This window comes from Colias eurytheme, chromosome 5 (genome assembly GCF_061535395.1).
Source record: "Colias eurytheme isolate Ceu_HAF_F1 chromosome 5, ilColEury1 Martin Lab GWU primary, whole genome shotgun sequence".
Lineage (NCBI taxonomy): Eukaryota > Metazoa > Arthropoda > Insecta > Lepidoptera > Pieridae > Colias > Colias eurytheme.
In genome coordinates, this window is record NC_142984.1 from 7,957,100 (window position 1) to 7,977,716 (window position 20,617).

A 20,617-nucleotide genomic window follows, 5' to 3' on the forward strand; every position below is an offset into this window, starting at 1 on the left:
ATTCTTTATAAATTTTAATTTATAACGCAATTGAAAAGATTTTGGCTAACTACAACTTACAAAATATTGAAGTCGAATATTAGCAATAATTATTATATGGCTATGTGTAATGTGAATAATATCATATTTGCAAATAAAAGCTGAATCAATATTTTTTAAAAGACATAATAATTGTTATTCACTCACACTCACTTGTTTAAAAAGTGTGGGTCTCTGTTGAATGTATTCTTGTACAGTGAGGTAGAATATATAATTAAATAAATATAGTAAAAAAAATACCTTAAAACTAATAAAAGGACACGATCATTCAACATCATTTTCTTTCAATATAGGTACCTACTCATCCTGTATCCAAAATTAAAAACAATACCCCTTGCAATCATTGGAGATACATTTAATAAAAATTAAAAAGAATCCGTTATCAGAGATTTTCGTTAAATACCGAATTACCAGCCGTAACTAATCCGCACGCAAATCAAAGACAATATAAACGGCCATTACGAACAAAGCCTGAAAGTCGACAAAAAATTGATTGTATGAAAAATGTTTTGTGTTCACACGACAGACAATGGCCGTTAACAATTTAAAAAACCGCAACGAGTGAATTCTTTTGACGGCGCCATTTCGAAACTGGTGTAAGAATATTTTTTTCGAATTCACCGCGGCGTGTTCGCAGCAATTTACTTGCGTACATTTTTAAATTTAATATCTCTTTGTATCGCGGCCCCTAGCGGGCTTTACATCGCGTGGAATTACAGAAATGTCTAAAATACTGTGAAAATACGGTTTGAAATAAAATGGGTTTGCACTGTGTACACGTTTGGATGTGTACCGATGTATTTTAGAAAACTCTAGCCTTAATACATTCGATCATGTTGGTGCTTTACACGGGAATTAAATTTAGTTTGAATGGGGATTGGGGACAAAAAGATAAAGGCTCTTTATATTGTTGTTTATATTAAGGACGGTAGATATAAACGGTAAACCTATCTACTATCTATCCTATCTACTAATAATTTTATTAAATGCGAAAATTTGTGATGGATGGATGGATGTTTATTTCACGTTAAAACTACTGAACTTATTACATTCAAATTTGATACGTAGGTAGCTGAAGATCTAGAATAAGAGATACCTAGGTTATTTTTTGATGCTGGAAATCCCACAGGAACAAGAACTACTCGAATGTGGGTTTTTCTTTGAACACGAGGGCGAAGTAGCGGGCGGAAATCTATAATTTAGTATATTATAATATTTGTCAAATAAACAGCTATCTTAATAAAAAATTACTTACCTAAATAAAAATAAGTAGATACATACTTAGTATATATTATAAGAAAATTACATTCATAAGAAAAAGTCCCAGCGTAAATCATGCTGATTAGCTTTGAGCAACGAAATATAAACTTTGTACCTAAATGCTTTTTGAGTAAATAAAAGGTAATTTATTCGTAACCATTAAATAAAAGATTTGACCTACAAACTTTCTGCCTAACATTTTTGTCTGTTGATAAAAAATCAGGGACTACGCTTTTGTAAATATCATAGGGAATTACTAAACTTTTTCATACAAATTGGATAAAGTTTTGATAGGTAGGATAGATGAGTTACATGGGATAATCAGAGGAACAAAAAATTGACCTCGAACGATGTAAATAAAAATATAAAGAAAATAAGGTACCTACTGATGGAAGGTGTAAAGGTTTATAAAATACTAGCGGCCCGCCCCGGCTTCGCCCGTGGTACCTACATATGAAAAATAGATGTTGGCCGATTCTCAGACTTACCCGATATGCACAGAAAATTTCATGAGAATCGGACCAGCCGTTTCGGAGGAGTATGCAGACTAACATTGTGACACGAGAATTTTATATATAAGAAGATATAAAAATACTGTTTATTGAATGCATGAAACCATATTGCTAATGTTTGATCAAGTCTTCAGAACTCCTCTAAGAATAAAAAACCTGCATTATAATTACTTAGGTACATCCTTTTCTAATATTCCATGTGAATACTAAAGCGTGACGCTTGACCGAACCTGGGAAATTAATTAAAACGGGCTCCAAAGGTCACTAACATTTGTAACCCTCTAAAAGGGAGACCTCTTAAACCTATTTAAGGTTGAGATGTACTTACGGCCCGGACCCGCGTCAATAAATAATGGCCTCTGAAATGTCTTAAAACTAGCTCTGAGTGTGAAAATGGCATTCCCATTACGACTGTCGTAGTGGCGAGCTATGAATTACACATTTTTGCTAGACTGCTGGTTAGATTGAATTTGATCCTTGGATGCAGGAGACTGTGTCTAATGTTAGTGTTAAATACGATAGGACTTCATTTTTGTTTAATGTACCTAATGCAAACATTTTTCATTGAAAGTGTATGTGAAATATGCGTATTTAAAGACAAAGTTCTGTACCTACTTACCTAGATAGGTTGCTGAAATAAACAGTTAAACACAGATGTGTTTATTTCAGCAATTAGTATTAATACTAATGACTAATAAAACCGACTTCAAATAAATGTTTGGTAAATTTTTCTTTCTCGAATGCCTTACCTATTTTTTTAGAATTCCTTTGAAATCACGTCTAATATTCCTACTAAACCTGACTTAGGTAAATTTAAGAATTTTTGCTAGTTTATCCTTTCGTATAAAATACAAAACATCGTATTCACACATTGGCATTCTTATTCGCAAGGATTGCAAACACAATAGTTTTTCAGCGCATGTAGGAATTTCTCAGACGACTTACTCCGCAGCGATCCTGTTTTCCCGGGATTTCCCGTAAGCCATTGCATTCTACCGGGAAGCCTGGATTTCTTTCCACTTTTCAGTTTTATATAGCTCCAAGATCTGAGAGCTTCTTAACAATGATTTATTTCCATGACGCTATTTGAAAATGGCGTAGGAGGCGAAATGCGATATTTAATTGGTTTTTGATATTGATATTATTTCAATATAACATGAAGTTAATGTAAGGAAAATATTTCAATAGTCTACGTAATGGATCGAATGTTATCTCTACTTTCTACAATTTGCGATTGAAATTTTAAGAAGCTCATTTAGATAAGCTCATTTAGGTACGTTCAGAAGATTACGAAATATTAAACGGGTTCTTTTTTAAATTTTTAATCCTCATTCCAAAAAGGCAAAGGATATTCTAAAATAGTAGCGTTGATATTGATTCTATTTCGCATGATATTGATGATATTAACCATAATACCATCCATAGATACCTATTGGCTATATAAACGGCATTCTAATGAAAAATTTCTGTGAATCTAAAAAATAATTGACACCAAACCCGTTTATGATTGGTTACGACTGTTTTTGTTTTTTCAAATGATTTTATTGTTAAGGCGTAATATAAGCGATTATTTTATGAATATTAAACAGATATAACAGTGTCTGGTAGTAGAATGATCGTGTTTCTAGTTATATTTGTTTTTGGTGCGTCATTCACTTTTGTGAGCACAGGTGTGTCCATATTTTTTATATTTATTTAAATATTTTTTCATTCAAACATTATTTACACATTAAAATTAATGTTAATCGTGAAAAAATAAATGAATAATACATTATTATTGATGTGTTATTGTGTATTCTTTTTATGGTTGATATTTACACGTGTAAATTTAATTTTTATGTTCATCATTTATGTAAAGTTACATTTTCATATGCTGTTTGTGAAGACTGTATCTAGTAAGATAAAATTTATTATGGCCATTTTACTCATTAGGTTAAGTACTTTCAATATCAGTTTAAAGTTTTTTGATATCTGTAATACTTACGGAATAATCACCTGTGCACACTTAACGATTACACCCTGTATATTATGTGTGAGTGCAATAATCGATAGCGTAAAATATTAGGTATGCAATACCTTACAGCTACCTACAGGTATTTTATTACGTCAACTTTTTAACCGACTAAGAAAAGAAGAAGGTTATCAATTCGGCCGGTATATTTTATTTTATTTTTTAAAGCATTCTGTTGTGAACAAGCCACATTATTTTAGAATCAATCAAAGCACCAATAACGACGATCCAACGAATTCAATTAGTTCTAGTAGGATTCTTGTAAACGATGTACCTAAGTATGATGAACATCCATTTCAAAATGTCAACACAAATAGAATATTTGATTCTAGCATCCACATGCGGATCAAACGAGGTATACGTAGACTGTCGGCAGATATGCCCGCCGCAATCCTGTAACATCTCCTACACGGAATACTCCTGTGACCCGCCTCCAGCCTGTGAGCCTGGATGTAACTGTATAGAGAACTATCTTAGAGATGGAAATGGTTTCTGCATTAAGAACGACGATTGTCCACCACGTAAGACTGTTACATTACATTGATTATTACATTAATCTTATCTTTTACTAGCTTTCCGCCCGCGGCTTCGCCCGCTTTGTCTAAAACTTAATAAATTATACACTAAAACTTTCCTCTGGAATGAATCTACCTATTTATTAAAAAAAATCAGCATCACAATCAGTTTTAAAGATTGTACATGTACATAGGGATTAAGGTAGAGTAAGCCAATAAGACCCACCACCCATTGTAAATAATTGTTGTTTCTTATGTTAAGTTTTTAGTGCAATAAAGTTGTTTACACGTAACTGAGGCAATGATACATCTTATATATAAAATTCTCGTGTCACAATGTTAGTCTGCATACTCCTCCGAAACGGGTGGACCGATTCTCATGAAATTTTCTGTGCATATCGGGTAAGTCTGAGAATCGGCCAACATCTATTTTTCATATGTACCACGGGCGAAGCTTGGGCGGACCGCTAGTAATAATATAATATTGTGTTGTAGAATCAAACATTACTCCTTTTAAAACCACGAAGCAAATAATACATTCAGCGTTAAAAATGTATACTAAATTTTAAGTTACTATTTAGTTTATATTTATTTTTAAAGAAGAGCACTATTTTGCAAAGAAACTAACATAGTAAAATCATAGAACATCTAATCGTTACAGTAATAGTTTATCATAATATCGTCTGTAAGCATTGACGTGTCTTCAAATTATAAAAAAATAAAAAATAAAAATCATTTATTGATCAATTTGTGGGTTAGGTACAAACATGTAACATTTGGACCCCAAACTAGGACAGCCTGTATTTTGGGGTCCACCTTCCTTAATGACACAATAATAACAAAACTATAGCATAATATTAACTTAAATAATGATTTAGGTAATTTAGCTATTTTTTATACAGAATAAAATTTAAATTATACATTTTAACTCAAGTTTAGTAGATATACTCATATGTTGTGCGTGCGTGTTTGAATGAATGTGCGTGTTTGTATGCATGTGTGAACGTGTGTGTATGTATCAGTGTGCGTGTGTGTGTGTGTGAATGTATGTGTGAATGAGTGTGTAAGCGCGTGAGTGAAGCTAGATTTTTATTTGAACTATGTATTGTTCAGTATCTGAATAATTCTGGGTCAGCAACCACTCTGTAACCTTCTTTTTACATTTTACTAAGGTAAGATTGTGTATAGAAAGGCTTTTATTGACCTTTTTATATAAAAATATACTCATGTATGAAGATTGGCGACGAAGGAAACCAGTACGCGTAATATGGTTAGAGCATACAAGGTCATTTCTTCTCTTACCAGAAGATACAGCACAAAGAGGTGTTATTTTATGTTGTCTAAGTGTTATTTGCAATATATATGTCTGCCTTACATTCAGAATTTTAGCTTCCCTATACAGCTGGTCAGTTGGATATCTAAAAGGTTTATGAAGAATGACCTTGAGAATGCCTCTTTGTGCTCTTTCTAGAATTAATAACGACGTTTTGAAAGTGCCACCCCATACCGAAATGCAATATTGGATAATTGAGTGGCAAAGAGCTTTGTAAACCATAAAGATGATTTTGTGTTCCAGTAATACCCTTAGTCTTTTAAAAATCCACGACAGTTTTCGAACTCTAGTGGTTATAAGTTCAATATGTTGCTTCCATTTACAAAGGTTATCGATTATAACTCCTAGGTATTTAATGTGTGGAACCATTTTTATAGCAGAACAATTGCATAATATAGTCGAACTGAATGTATCACAGGTGTGAACTTTTAATATAAAATCATTAGGTGGTTGAGAAGAATTTGTGGAACTAAACGCAATAAAATTAGTTTTATCCAGATTTAAGGTGAGTAGACTATTTCGCAACCAATTAGAAACAGTTCTGATGCCGTTCTCCGCGTGGAAGCATGCCTCAGCCCAACTCCCTCCATGAAAGATAAGTGAAGTATCATCTGCAAAACTAATAATTGAACCATTGGCAAGATTTAAATTACAGAGAGAGTTTATATATATTAAAAAGAGAGTTGGGCCGAGCACACTTCCCTGCGGTACACCGAATAACATAGGACAGTCGTCACTAAGATGATCATTTATTTTAACACACTGAAATCTATTTTCGAGGTAGTTTTTAAAAATTTTTAACGGAACATCACGAATACCATACCTTTCCATCCTCTCCAAAAGTATCGGGACAGAAACTGTGTCGAATGCTTTTTTTAAGTCTAAAAAGATACCTAGAACCTTTTGTTTTTTATCGACATGATTACCTATTTGATTAACCAAGTGATTAACTGCATCTTCTGTGCACCTGCCCTTTCGAAAACCAAATTGGAAGTTTGAGAGTAGATTATATTTCTCCAAGAAGTTAATTAGTTGTTTATTAAGAATTTTTTCTAATATTTTCGAAAGGACAGGGAGCACAGAGATAGGTCTATAATTATTAGCATCTTTTCTGTCCCCACTCTTATAGACAGGATGGATAAGCGACTTCTTGAAAACATTAGGAAATATGCCTTTAGCTATACATGAATTGAATATATTAGTTAAATAAGGAATTATTATGTGTTTCGCCTTTTTAATGAACTTGGTTGGGATACCATCCCAACCACATGCACTGCTATCTTTTAAATTACTTATAATACCATCGATTTCCAAGTCATTTGTTTCCAAGAGAACCATAGATGTTGATTGAGTAGATTGCTGATTTTCAAGAAAATTAGTACCAAAATTATTATTATTAGAATTTTGTTTAATATTAGCAGCTAGATTTTTCCCAACCGAACCAAAGAAGTGATTAACGTTATTAATAGAAATTTTAGGATCACTGTTGCACGAGAGTAAATCAATCGGAGGTGTTTTCGTTTGTTTGCAATTAGTTATCTCTTTTAATTTATTCCATATTAACTTATTATTGTTGCTTGCTTTTGAAAATTCCGATCGTTCATATGCTAATTTCAAATTTTTTAAAGTTTTATTACAAAAATTTCGATATCTTAAATATGTTAATTTTAGGGTCATGTTATTAGGCTGTTTTTTTAGTTTTAAATGCATGCGGTCTCGCGTACGAATACATCGTAACATTCCAATAGTTATCCAAGGTTTAATAATTTTCTGACTGCGAGAAAGAGAAATAATTTTGGTATTTATTTTTAAGGAGTTCATGATTGCAGTAGTGAGATATTCAGCAGCTAAATGGGGATTTTTTATATCGAGAATTTTACTGAGGTCTGTATTATATAAATGATTAATGGCACCTTCATAGTTAATTTTATGTATGATTTTATTTATATTGATATTTGATTTAAAATTTAGGTTAAGAAATACAACTTTGTGGTCGGTGATAAATGTATTAAAGACGAGAGATGTGCCAGTATAATCCGATTTCATAAAAATATGGTCAAGACAATTCATGTCCCTTGTAGGAAGTAAATGAGCGGGTAAAAAACCTTGACCGTGTAAAAAATCAAGATAAGGTGAGCTATTAGGGTCGTTATTCTCTGGTTTAATATCGATGTTTATATCTCCAACTATATAGATATTTTTGAATTTATTAAGCTTGTTTAATATATTTTCAAGAGAAAGTAGAAAATTATTTATACATTTTATAGATGGAGAACGGTAAATTGATATAATTGCGGTATTACTGTACGTAACAATCAGGCATGTACCATCTAATAATTCCATCTCGTCCACATTACAAATCAAATTATTTAAACAGTACACAACAATACCATCATTTTGGTTACGGGTTTTTTTAGTCCAAAAAGAATTGTAGTTATTCAATAAAGGAGGAATTTTGTATTGATCCAACCAGCATTCCGTTAGAGTAATAAACATCGGTTCCAAGTTACATCGTTTCAAAAATAGTTCAAATTCATTAAAATTTTTATAAACACTTCTTATATTTAAAGTAATAATGAAGTTCGTAGTATCTTTGTTTGTCAGATAAAAGTGTGACTCATCGGGATTGCATGTGAACGATTGTGTCTTGGAGTAGTTGTCTATTTCAACCGATATTTTATTTAATAAGACATTATCCATAATTTTTTATAATATGTTAGGGTTAAAGTGTTATAGGCACATGATGCCATTTTCACGTATTTAGTTTGTAAGTTTAATTTAGAGCAAACACATATATCTAACGCATACATTATATCTATATAATAAGAAGGCTTCTGATGGGTCATTATTGATGCTTTGGGTAATTGAGTGTATTGGGTTTTGATGTGAATTGAGGTGTTTAAATGATGTATATGTAAGGATGTTTTGATTTGTATGCAAATTAAAAGATTGTACTTTGATTTGAGTGTGTAAGTTTTGTAATTGTTGTAAGATATGTAACTTGAGTATATTTGCAGAAATGAGTATTTAAAGATTATATTAATTGAAAGTATTATAAAATTATATAAGAAAAAACTTAAAAATAATTTTAGCTTAACATCTAGTCACTTTTTTAGTTTGAGTTGATTCAATTGATCTTCGCTTTTAATCAAAATATACGATGCCCCTTCCTTCTTCCGGAGGTAGACCCTGTCATTGCTCATCCAACAAAATAGATATTCCTCTGACTTTGCGAATTCCCTTGCTAGATAAAACAGTCGTCTATCTTTAGGGGTTAGATATTCGGAGATGTACAATGGTTTTGATTGACCTTTAATGCCCAAATTATTGCTGTTTAATTTTTGTGATGGGTTATTTCTATTAAATTTCTTGATGGCGTCTATAACAGTGTTTCTAGTTAATGTATTAGAAAATTCAACAATCATAGTTGAGTCAGTGGAGTCTTTCTTGCTCGGCAGACGAAAGGCGTCACGTATATTCTTTTGTTCGTCCTCTAGTCCAAGATAACATAACAAATTGGATGCCAGCAAGAACAAATCTTTTTTCTTTTCATTGATCTGTTTGGGTAGTTTGCGTATTTCTAAACTAGTTTTACGTGAAATTCTCTGCAGTAAATCTACATTTTCCTCTAATAAACTAATTTTGAAGTTGACATTTTTAAATTCACTTTTTATTGATTCAATTTTCGATTGTAATTCATTTATTTGTTCGTTCGTAAAATTCAACGACGTTTCTATGTCTTTATTTGTGCGCTGGACATTAGTCATTTTGGTGTCCATTAAAGAAATACGCTTTTCAATAGCCTCCAAGCGACTATTCTGCCTATCGGATAAGTCGGAGAATAATTTCGTAAGCATATCTCGCATCTCGGTTTTAAAATTTAACATTTCATCAGACTTGTCGTCCGATAATCTACGCCTTTTCTCGCTTCTAAAAGTTACATTACTATCATCATCGCCTCCCGTAGTGCAAAGTTGTGAGTCAGATAATGTTCTAAAACTTGTCGGTGGCGATCGATGCATTTTTTTTTTTATAGAGGGTAGATATAAAAAGACGTATGAATAACTTCTTGACAGTAGGATGGCGGGCTTTACGCATGCGCGTTCGATAGATCGTTGTCAAGCGGTGAATGAAATCCGATGATGACTCAGTAGCGGTACAAGGTGCGGAGTATGAGAGGGATAGCGACTAGCGTATATAAAGTTTTACTCACGATATTTCTTGTGAAGTACCAGGAGACTAGGATCCGCAAAGAGCTCAGTTTATGATCGTAGTACAGCGCGTTTGAATCTCCTTTCGCTTGCTGCTATCCTATTATTATCGGCGTAATTTTTATGTTAAAATGAATTTAATTTACAATAAAAATCCAGCAACAAAAAACACGACTGTCGTGAATCGATCCAAGAGGGGAAGGGGGAATTATACACAACTAAACGTAAACTAAATGTTCAAACAAAAGGCTTTGAATCGTGCACTACTAAATTGACTACTACTTACTATGATCCTAAGAAATTAGCCTGCAAACCCGGCCCCTGCCAGCCTGGTTGCAATTGTATAGACGGTCATCTGAGGAATTCTGATGGTTTATGTGTGGCGAAAGATTCATGCCCTAAAGGTAAGGAATTCATTGTTTGCACTGTGTTGTAATAGCAGTTAAATCAAGTTAATACGCCATAATTTAACACAATCGGAATATTCTGATAGGTATCTTACGGCTTACCCAGAAACAACATATACAATTATAATTGTTTTATGGGGCCTTACCAGCCTAACTTATACTTCCCTACCATCCATCCTTTAGGCTATACTATCTTATGAGAACGAAAAAGCTCCCAAGTTAATGTACCTACGTACTACTCAACAAATCACACAAGAATTGACTAAAACTCTGTATTTCTTTTAAGCTCTACCCGATTGTGGTGAAAATGCCACACCTGCAGTGTGTACAAAGCAGTGTCCTCCGCAAACTTGTGCCTCGTTGTTAGTTTCTACTAACAGACCATGTATACCTGGTCCATGCCGTCGAGGGTGTAATTGTAAAGATGGATATCTCAAGGATGCTGACGGCAATTGCATTTTGAAGGAAAACTGTCCGAAGAGTATGTAGTTTAAATAAATTAATCATAAAATACAACATTCTCATTGATATTATAAATGCGAAAATATGTTTGTTTATTTGCTGGAACGGATCTATTTACAATATGATTTTTATGTTTGGAGAAGTGATAGGGATTGGAGAGAGACATAGAATACTCATTGTTGTGGTAAAACATTTAATTCATCAATTTCTTCTGCAGTTACTATTTTTATTTTAATACATATGTTTCAATTATCTAAGAGATTGCAGGTCAAGATGAGTCATCGGTTGGACAGGAGTCTTATTGTGAATCCAGTGTAGCCTCCTCTTCATCCAGCAGTTCTTCTTCAGATACTAATTCTCAGAGCTCAGCAAGCTCTAAGGATAATGCATACGTTGTTAACTCCGACACCCCTGCAAGCGAAACAGAAGGTATGTGAAAAATACTATAGATATACCGTACTAGAGATATAACAGTTTTCGGTTTACAATGTAAATTTTCTTCAGGAAAGGAAACGATAATTCCATTTCTTTGTTTATCATTAGATTGGCAGTATTTTACAAATGAATAAAAAATATCAGCAGTTTTAGCTATCTATAAAAATTCTCTACACAATGCTCTGAAAAAACAAAACAAAAATTCTTTGCAGGCACCAATAACTGTCGGCAGAATGAAACATACGTGTATTGTAACGCTGGATGTCCAACGAACTACTGTCCCACTAATGATGGAAGGGAGAAAATAGCATGCAGTCCACCACAACCTTGTCCGCCCGGTTGCGCTTGCCAGGCAAATTATTTAAGACTGAGCGTTGACGATAATAGGTGCATTTTGGCATCGGAATGTCGTAAGTTTTTGTTGGCTGTTTTCATAAAAGTATCAAGTCTGATTTAGAAAATTTAGAAAAATAATGCTTATGGAAATAAATTTTTATTCCTTAACTCGAGAATATAATATTTAGTTAATCTTTACATAAACAGTGATATATAAATAATACATGTTATATGGCAGTGTTTTTAAAAGTCAGAAATAATAGTAGGTTACATTTGCTCGAAAATTTAATTGGTTTCCTCTGATCTGGCCAAAAATATGCATTTGGTAAGCGTTTGCGAAGTCAAGGTACAATACAAGGTACATACAGCAGACCAATAAAATATATCATTAATTAAATTACCGACCGTTAAACGGTTAGTGGCAGTAATATTCGAAGCGCATTACAGCAAAGTTACTCTCACCGGACCGAGATATTGACTTAGCTGTTGTAAAGCGTTTAAATTCAACTTCCAAACTATGCTTTAGCTAACAGCTCTAGGAAAATTATTTTATTACCCAACCGTTTATAAGAGGGAAGTATTGTGAAAGCGGTCTCATTAAATAGTATAACAGTTTGCAGTTTGATATTTAGATAAATTAAGAAATCAAAGAACACGCTCGGTTCAACTATAAAAAATCTCGAAAAAAAGCTTTTTTATGTAAAGATTAAATAATATTTCAATCTGCCAGAATATTTAAAAGTCTATCTGGTAGAGTCAAGAAGTATAATAATATGTTTGTTCCCTAATCAGATATAAACAATTTACAATAATTACTATTATAAATTTTAAATCGACATGTATGATCGCATTTCAAACATCCGACTCCTTTCATATCGATAGAAGCGAATAATTCACAAATCGACTTCTAATAATTGACTTTAATAAAAAAATAATATACCTAAGATTTCCAACAGCTCCAGTGACCTGTACAAGACCTCACGAAGTGTGGTACCCCTGTCCAGCACCATGCTTCTCGGATAGCTGCCGTGTTATAGGTGAAGAGAGAGAGTGTTATAGTTCGGGCTGTGAGCCACAATGTGCCTGTGAACAGGGGTACTATAGAAACGATAGTGGGGACTGCGTTTTGCAAGAGAATTGTTAGAGGTAATTATATTATTATATTAGCTACGTTTAGAAGTTCTCGTAGGGGCAAATATTTTATAATAATATAATATTTTGAGTTCGGATATGCTGATGATAAGGTTTGTTTTCAGTTTTTATCAACAGTCCCTATTGTTAAATTTTATTAAAAATTAAAATATACTTGTCACTCGATTTGTTTTTTTTAAATGACTGTATTTTATTTTTCAGACTTTTCAGACATACCTACCATAACCTACACCTGAAGTATACTTGAAAACAATTCACATTCAGATTTAAATTTAAAACAAAAAATAATTATAGTTTTGTATTCATCTACATCCTTTTGTTGTGAACACATTGTACAAGTTCTAGCAGTTCAAGGCTAGGTACATAATAATTGATGTTTAAAAAATATTAATCGACCAATTTTTCTTTTCCATTATTTTCACTACATTACATACATTTAACCGAATTTGTATATTAAATGCTGATTAATATTTGTTTTGTTTGTTTCATTACATTCATATAATTACTTGTGTTTTCGTATTTTAATCTATTTTAAAATATGAAAGTTATTGTTAGATATTACAGAATATCTACTTGAATGGGAAATACTGTATCTTACCAATTTCATCTTAATACAAGAATTAAGGAACCTAGGTAAAATAATGTAACTATAATAAAAATCCAATAGTACTCCATAAATTATATGACACAAATTAACAGGAATACACCGTGACAATGCTTTTGACAATCAGTAGGTATGGTAGGCAAAGAAATGAAATCATTAATTTAATAATATTAGATTCTTTATTACTGAAAGGATTATAATAATTACTTATTACAACAGTAATATTATGTGTCTCTATTTTTTTTGTATTTAAAAGGTACAATAATAATATTCAAATGCAATTTTAAACTAATTAGTATTGCGGAAACTTACAATGTTCTTGCGATTTTTTTGTGCATTTACGTTTATCGATAGATTCTATGTAGTTAAAACTAGTAAACTTGGAGAGATAGAATGCGTACTTATCTCGCGTCAGAACGCTAATCTAACGGCGCGCTATGACGACGAATTGTGTTGCACATGCACTACGCGGCATTCAGTCATTACACCTATTGCTTTATTTGCCAACCGTACCCTCAATTTCATGTCAAATCGTTAAATGTATACGCACTGTACGTGTGGCGGTCAATTATCCACAAATTTAAAGCTCTTTTATCCGCACAAGTACAAATTAAATCGGATTCATCTGATGCTCGCTTTGTGTGATATGAATTCATTAAAACCGAGTTAATTAATATCAATATATGGAGTAATTGCAATAATTATGGTGTATTAATGTTACTTATCCGAAAATTGGTTAAATTATATAAACTACTGAACCGATCGTAGTAATATTATGTATCTACATCGCCATGACCTTCCATATTATGTAGATACAGGAAAAATATATGTTTCACCTACTATACAGTAACTATACCTACGTACGTAATTTTTATCAACAATTTTATCTATTGTCATTTTTGATTTTTTTTTATTGAATTTAACTGCAAGTTATAGTGACTACAGATAACAGTTGATTTCCAAATGATTTAGTTTGATTAAAGGCCATCATACGGTTAACGAGCGTGTAGGTCACCAGTGTAAGGTAAAGGTCAATCCAACTTTAGCTACTAGGTAATTGTTCCAGTATGAAATAATTATTATTGTATGCACTCCTGTGTTTATAGCTAGTTAATAATAGAAATTAAAAAAATGATTATGCACCAAGATAATATGATATAAATAATACTGTTTATCAATCATCCCCGCTTATCAAAGCAAACAATAAATTAACAACAACAAAAAATCTATGAATTGGTGCCCAGAAGTTGCAGACTAAACTGTCTATAAGGAAAACACAATAAATTACTAGAAGCGTATAAAACAACCTAAAAGTGTCTTCACCATTATCCCAAGAAACCAATAAAAAACTACGCAAACAAATAACGCAAAACTGTTTTAATTTTCCCAAACAAACAAAGCCGGGGTTTAAATCGAACGTAGGAACAAGTAAATAGAATAAGAGGATTTGAAAGGAAATCCGTTGGAGGTTGAAAGAAAACAGAAACAACTACGGAAAATTGGAAGGAGCCGAAGTAAAGCACCGTATTTTGAGTATTACCTACAACTTTACAGGATTTACCGAATAGAAACATCGATAATTTTTTTTAAATTAACTTTATTGTGTTCTCGTTGAATAGAAGCACTCTGGAAACTGTCAAGGAACATTTGCTTCACAGGTTATATAGATTTTTTATTGATGAAAAGCGTTGCCTGTAGGAGACGTCAATTCAAGGGACTGTAATTGATCAGACTAAATATAAGCGAATATATTTCTGGTAATCTTTTACCAATGATAATGAAAGATGAAATTAACTTATTCAACAAATAAACGTTTAGTGGCTACGATGTCACAGACGGACAAACTGATGAATACACGTCATAGTTATCGTATTACCACAGGTATTACGTTTAGTTTAAATCTTCTCGTTAAGTATTTGTATCAAACTGATTTTTTTTCGTTCAACACTATAAAGACGATACGGAACGCACGATAAGGAAAAGCAAACCTTAAGAGGAAAATTGATAATAATAATATTATAGTGTGGGTTTTAAAAGAACTTCTGATTGTTTACGATGGATGTACAAGTTTATATGGTAAACTTTTTTATTATTTGTAGTTATTTAACTTATAGAAGTTATGAGTCACAGGATTTTTTTTTATATTCTTTATTAATATAGTTTAGAATAGGAAAGTTCTCTTTGATAATAATATTTTACAATGATCGAAAATTTAATTCCTCTATGACGTCGATTTCCTCTATGACTATTGAATAGCTATTTACATAAATCATATTTTAAATTTATACAAAATTACACAATTCTGCTCACTTCAATGACAAAGTAATTAGTACAGATAATTAGGTATTTATTTATATCGTGACTAAGTTTTCTCTTAATGAAAAGGACTAATTGGCTCACTAGTTACGCCGATAAAATAAATAGCACTAATGAGGTAAACTAGAGTATTGTCACTATATACTAGTTATTCGTGTGACAGTACTCGTCTATTAAAATAAATAAGGTAATGTTGGTTACTTTGTCCTATTAATTAGGCTGTACAACACTACTGATAACTTATTTTGTCTTGTCTTCGTGTCATAGTGTTAAGAGATATTATTGGTAATAAGAAACAAGGTTATAGAATAAATAGTGAGTACAGAATGTGTTTTATTTGTAGAGTTTTATAGCCTCATCTAGCCTTAAAAATACTCTTGCAGTTTTTTGCGAAAAATTATCACAAACAATTTGGAATTTTACTGCAAATCAACTTCGGTGTATGAACATTCTAATGATGATTTAATATGATTAGATAAAATTGATGAAGCATGGGTAATTGACTCTAGACAGCAAGGTTATTTCCTCGTCAAATTTTTCACATTTTGAATAGAATAAGCCTAATTCCAAAAAAATGGCTAATGTATGCAAGATTTCACGGTAATGATTTCAATATGACTTAAACAAATAAGAAAGACAAACATATACATAATTAATTACATAGTTAAATAGGTGGACATTTTGTGTTTCAGTAAACTAAATTTATCGGTTAGCTTTTAAAATATGTTATCCACGGATTTTATAAATTATATTATGTTTAATAATTAGCATGAATATTATATTTTTTTCACTCACAAGGACTCTGGGAGCAAATGTTTTCCCAGATCAATATTTAAATATCCGCTTGTAGAATAATCTAGAATGTGTGTAAAGGAAAATAGCTTTACCTTGTCTAATGCAAATTTTAAGGTGTGACATTTTTAGCAAGTGATGGCTTCCTTCTAGTTGGTATTGAGATTTCAATGCTGTTTGTAGTGCAGTGATATATTGTAATTATTGTAGTAATTGTAATTATGGGACATAAATTGGTTGCAGTTATTGTGATTGGCTGGTTCTATGGCGTTGTGTATTGTGCAGGTATATATTAGTTATTTTTTAAAGAATGGGACTCTAGAAATATAGTTGTTATATTCTGTTTTTATTATCTGTGGTGTTTATGTAGTGTTATAAAATAGTGCTTCTTAATTTTAATTGAGATTAATTAAAAATATATAGTTGGTTATCTATGATTTGAGATGGTTTGTATAAAATGATTTTAAGTATAAAATATATTTTGAGTTTATTACGACCATGACAAAAGTAATTGATTTTATGGAAATTTCATTTCTTTTTAAATTTATTTTCTTTTATTATTTAGAAAGATATATTATTTTAAAATTAAAAGCAAATCAATTTAGTAGGTAGTTAAATAAAAATATTACGTCATTTTTTAATTCAGAAATAAAGCGTGTTCCTCAAATATTCACACTTAACAGTTTGCTGAGAATTCATGAAAATATTTGCAGTAAAATAGTTTCGCTGTACCGATGTGCAAACTTTGTTCACGTTAAACATTGTGTTTTTTTGTTAAAATAGCGCCGAGTTTCGATAAGAAAAATAAACTTTATAAGTTTGGAAGGAATTATATTATTTTTCTTTCTGAAGTTGGTGAGATTTTTAAGTATTTTATTTTTAATTCACGTGATTATATTATAAATACTAGCAAAAGATATCATTGTATTCATATTTTTTTCTGTTATAAAAAATATAATAAGCATTAAAAATACTATGCTGTACGTAGTAGAGAAGAAATTAGTTGTCCTTTTTTTAAATATAAGTATGACGTACCTATAGGATATAGTCCATCCCAGAGTACAGACTCGTGCATAATAACTTCTAAGGTAGAGCAACAACAATATTTTATTTTTGTTATAACAATTTTAAATGTCACTTATTAAAATATACTACTTTCGGACCTAGTGTGAAACGAACCTGTTTTGCATTACACAGCGTCGTTTATTTCACATAAGAGAAGCCACGGGGTAAGCAGATAATTCCAGAAAGGTGGATAGGTGCGAATGGCACGTATGTACGGATCGCGGTACAATTCTGCATTCTGTTGAAGTCATAGTTGAAGTTATTCCTGCAATGCAGTGTAATTTGTGCTTTATTATTATTGTAATATAATATTAAATCATGATTATTGTTATATAAAAACAGACATTACTGTCTTATAAATGAGGACGGTAATTAAAAAAGAAAAAGTTTGTTGTTAACAAGAACAAAACTAGGTAGGTGATGTGACATGATAGCGAGAGATATACAAGGATAAATTATTAATCAAATGTTTTATAGATCATACAGTTGATAATAAACACATCATGATGATAATAAACAATAATAAGGTTTATTTTTCGTAAAACTTTTGTTTTGTTTCGTCCATTCTATTGAGAAGATATTGTTATAAAATAGCTAAATAAACTAAATAGAATTTGCCCGACATGTTGCGTATAATTTTTGTCCATATTTTCAGTTTTCAAAAGATCGATATGTCCTTCAAATGAGATGCAAGTAGAGTGTTTCCACTGCGGACCCAAGAGTTGTGATCAGCTGGGATTCCCCTCACCGTGTGGGGGCAGCAGCTTGTGCAGGTCCCGGTGTGTGTGTATTGACGGCTTCGTGAGGAATGAAGACGGCCTGTGTATACCGAAAATGGAGTGCCGTAAGTTCTTTCGATATCTTATAAAAGCTTAAAATAGTAAAATTGGCTATGAAATACTTACTTATCGTAGGAGTTCTTAACATTATTTGTAGATCGTAGTAAATACATACAAATTTTATAGTTAGAAAAAATAAATATTTTCTATGGCTCTTGTTCAACAATGCGACTGTTTATGCTGGCGGATGAAAGTACTTACTAAAGTTTTGTCCAGTATTAAGTAATTATATTATATACTAGATTTCCGCACGCGGCTTCGCCCGCGTTTTCAAAGGAAAACCCGCATAGTTCCCGTTCCCGTGGGATTTCCGGGATAAAACCTATCCTAATTAAGTTAATCCAAGTTACCCTCTATATGTGTGCTAAATTTCATTGTAATCGGTTCAGTAGTTTTTACGTGAAAGAGTAACAAACATCCATACATCCATACATCCATACATCCATACTTACAAACTTTCGTCTTTATAATAGTATTAAGATTTGTACGGAATTTACACTGTAAAGCTCTATAGTAAGTAAACACACAGGGATGCATATTACATACATTGTCACCTATGATTTACTCGTTTACTTTAAACAATGCACTCTTTGTATCTGACCAAAGTTTCTTGGCACTTTAAACCCTATTATATTCAGCAATTTCTCGGTCCACTGTTTTAGTATCATAAAAGTGTAAGTTTAGAAGAATTTTAGTGGCAAACTTTGTTCCCAGTACGATGCTAAAGAATACCGGAGCTATGTAACAGTACTTATTCTGTTTCATTTCAGTTACGTGCCATGTAATGAGGATAGAGTTTTAATTCCATACTTGGAAAGTGCCTTGGTAGAGTACAGTTTGCAAAAACAATTGTAGTTTGTGTTCCTGGGTTTGAGATGCGAATATTTTGGCAAGGCGTTGAGTCCGTAAATAAATGTATTATCCCGTTATAATTGTTAGTAGTTTTGTTGTTGAATCGAAATTTTTAAAACCTTTTTTTAAATATTGGGAGCTGAGATATCGGCTACAGTACCTACATATTACATTTTATAACAATGTACTTTAGACACTTACTTATTTTATAAAATGCTTTCTATAATATTTTTTTCTATTGCCTAATGCAGAACAAGAAAGTAATTAGTCTAATAAGATTCTACTAGGATTACAGAAGTGGTAGACAATTTTAATGATATTCTTCTCCATTTCAGCATCATGTGGTGGGGATAGAAACGCGACCTCCGGCTGCAGCAACCACTGCGGGAACTCATGTTCTGACTACCAGGACAAAAATAAATCCTGTCTCTCTGGCTGCCACTACAACGGCTGTGACTGCAAGCCAGGCTACGTGTTCCACGAGAAACTAGGCCACTGCGTCCTACCGGTCGATTGCTGTAAATATTCCATACGATTTTTATAATAATAATAAATATTATTTATTGGCATTATATTATGCGTACAAAGATAAAAAAAATTACATACAATGCGAATCAACACTTAAGCCAAGGCGTGCAAAATACAGCTCCTCATTATTATTGTAGAAATGATTCACAAAATTAAAAATTTGTCATTATTTCACTAATTGAATACTGACTGTTAGCTACTATTTCCAAAGGCTGTGCACAAAATTAATTTGAAGGTTAACTTAAATTAATTATAATGTAGAAAAATTAAATAATACTTGTTATTACCTCAATGTTATTTCAAAAGGCTGTGCATAAAAAGTTACGGTTGTGAATAATGATTAACTTAACTTCATGATAATTTGTTTATTTTTCAGAATTACCAACTCCTCAACGGGATTTAAGGAACAAAACGCTATTAATTTGGAATAAATTTATGGACCAAATAAAATCATTTTTGTACGTTTATGTGGTTTAATTTTAGTTTTAATTGACATCTCTTAAATTAGTTATTTTAAGAGGTTTTACGAATAATTATGAGTGGCATATTTTTGGAGGCGTATTATAGATTTTCCCTTGTTCAATAGTTTTTCGAAATTTAAGAATACCTCAACATTTTATTGCTTGTTACCATGCTTGTTCTAAAATGATCAGCTCTTACAATATAAATGAAAGATTCCAAGCTGTTCGATTAGTTTTCACCACAGCAGCTGTAGACCGGTTGATAAAAGTTGGCGGATAAATGGAAGGATAGATTGCTATATTTATTATCTGTATTTATTAATTTAACAGAAAAGCTCATGAAAACCATATAATTTTATTAATACCTAATAAATTAATGACTAAAATTAGAGTTCTCACTAACCTGATTAATATTAAAACATAATAAATTGAAAGAACACAGTATAAAAATAAAAATATTTAATTAATCTTGTAACATGTAATTAAA

At 31.7% G+C, this 20,617-nt stretch overlaps 3 protein-coding genes across 3 annotated transcripts; 2 read left to right on the plus strand and 1 right to left on the minus strand.

Annotated features, from left to right (window-relative positions):
• Window positions 1-3,401: 3,401 nt before the first annotated feature.
• On the plus strand, window positions 3,402-4,403 carry LOC149908552 (chymotrypsin inhibitor-like). The gene is made up of 2 exons (XM_090102023.1): window positions 3,402-3,481; window positions 4,155-4,403. The coding sequence occupies exons 1-2, from the start codon at window positions 3,424-3,426 to the stop codon at window positions 4,364-4,366; spliced, it is 270 nt and encodes an 89-aa protein (XP_089958149.1). The 5' UTR covers window positions 3,402-3,423; the 3' UTR covers window positions 4,367-4,403.
• Window positions 4,404-8,774: 4,371 nt separating this feature from the next.
• LOC149908553 (uncharacterized) lies at window positions 8,775-9,692 on the minus strand. Its single transcript, XM_090102214.1, has one exon. The coding sequence runs from the start codon at window positions 9,690-9,692 to the stop codon at window positions 8,775-8,777; it is 918 nt and encodes a 305-aa protein (XP_089958340.1).
• A 107-nt stretch (window positions 9,693-9,799) lies between these two features.
• On the plus strand, window positions 9,800-20,125 carry LOC149908554 (zonadhesin-like). The gene is made up of 10 exons (XM_090102215.1): window positions 9,800-9,840; window positions 10,041-10,285; window positions 10,575-10,769; window positions 11,009-11,179; window positions 11,398-11,595; window positions 12,478-12,663; window positions 16,596-16,670; window positions 18,106-18,294; window positions 19,477-19,659; window positions 20,046-20,125. Coding segments are annotated over exons 1-10 (1,485 nt in total). The 3' UTR covers window positions 20,048-20,125.
• Window positions 20,126-20,617: the final 492 nt, after the last annotated feature.

Excerpts from the sequence above, each read along its gene's own strand:
- LOC149908552 (XM_090102023.1), top strand. The coding sequence starts at position 3,424 with ATGATCGTGTTTCTAGTTATATTTGTTTTTGGTGCGTCATTCACTTTT. Across the intron at positions 3,482-4,154 it reads ATTCACTTTTGTGAGCACAG|CATCCACATGCGGATCAAAC; the intron begins GTGTGTCCATAT and ends ATTTGATTCTAG.
- LOC149908553 (XM_090102214.1), bottom strand. The coding sequence starts at position 9,692 with ATGCATCGATCGCCACCGACAAGTTTTAGAACATTATCTGACTCACAA.
- LOC149908554 (XM_090102215.1), top strand. The coding sequence starts at position 9,800 with ATGAAATCCGATGATGACTCAGTAGCGGTACAAGGTGCGGA. Across the intron at positions 10,286-10,574 it reads GAAAGATTCATGCCCTAAAG|CTCTACCCGATTGTGGTGAA; the intron begins GTAAGGAATTCA and ends ATTTCTTTTAAG. Across the intron at positions 18,295-19,476 it reads TATACCGAAAATGGAGTGCC|CATCATGTGGTGGGGATAGA; the intron begins GTAAGTTCTTTC and ends TCTCCATTTCAG.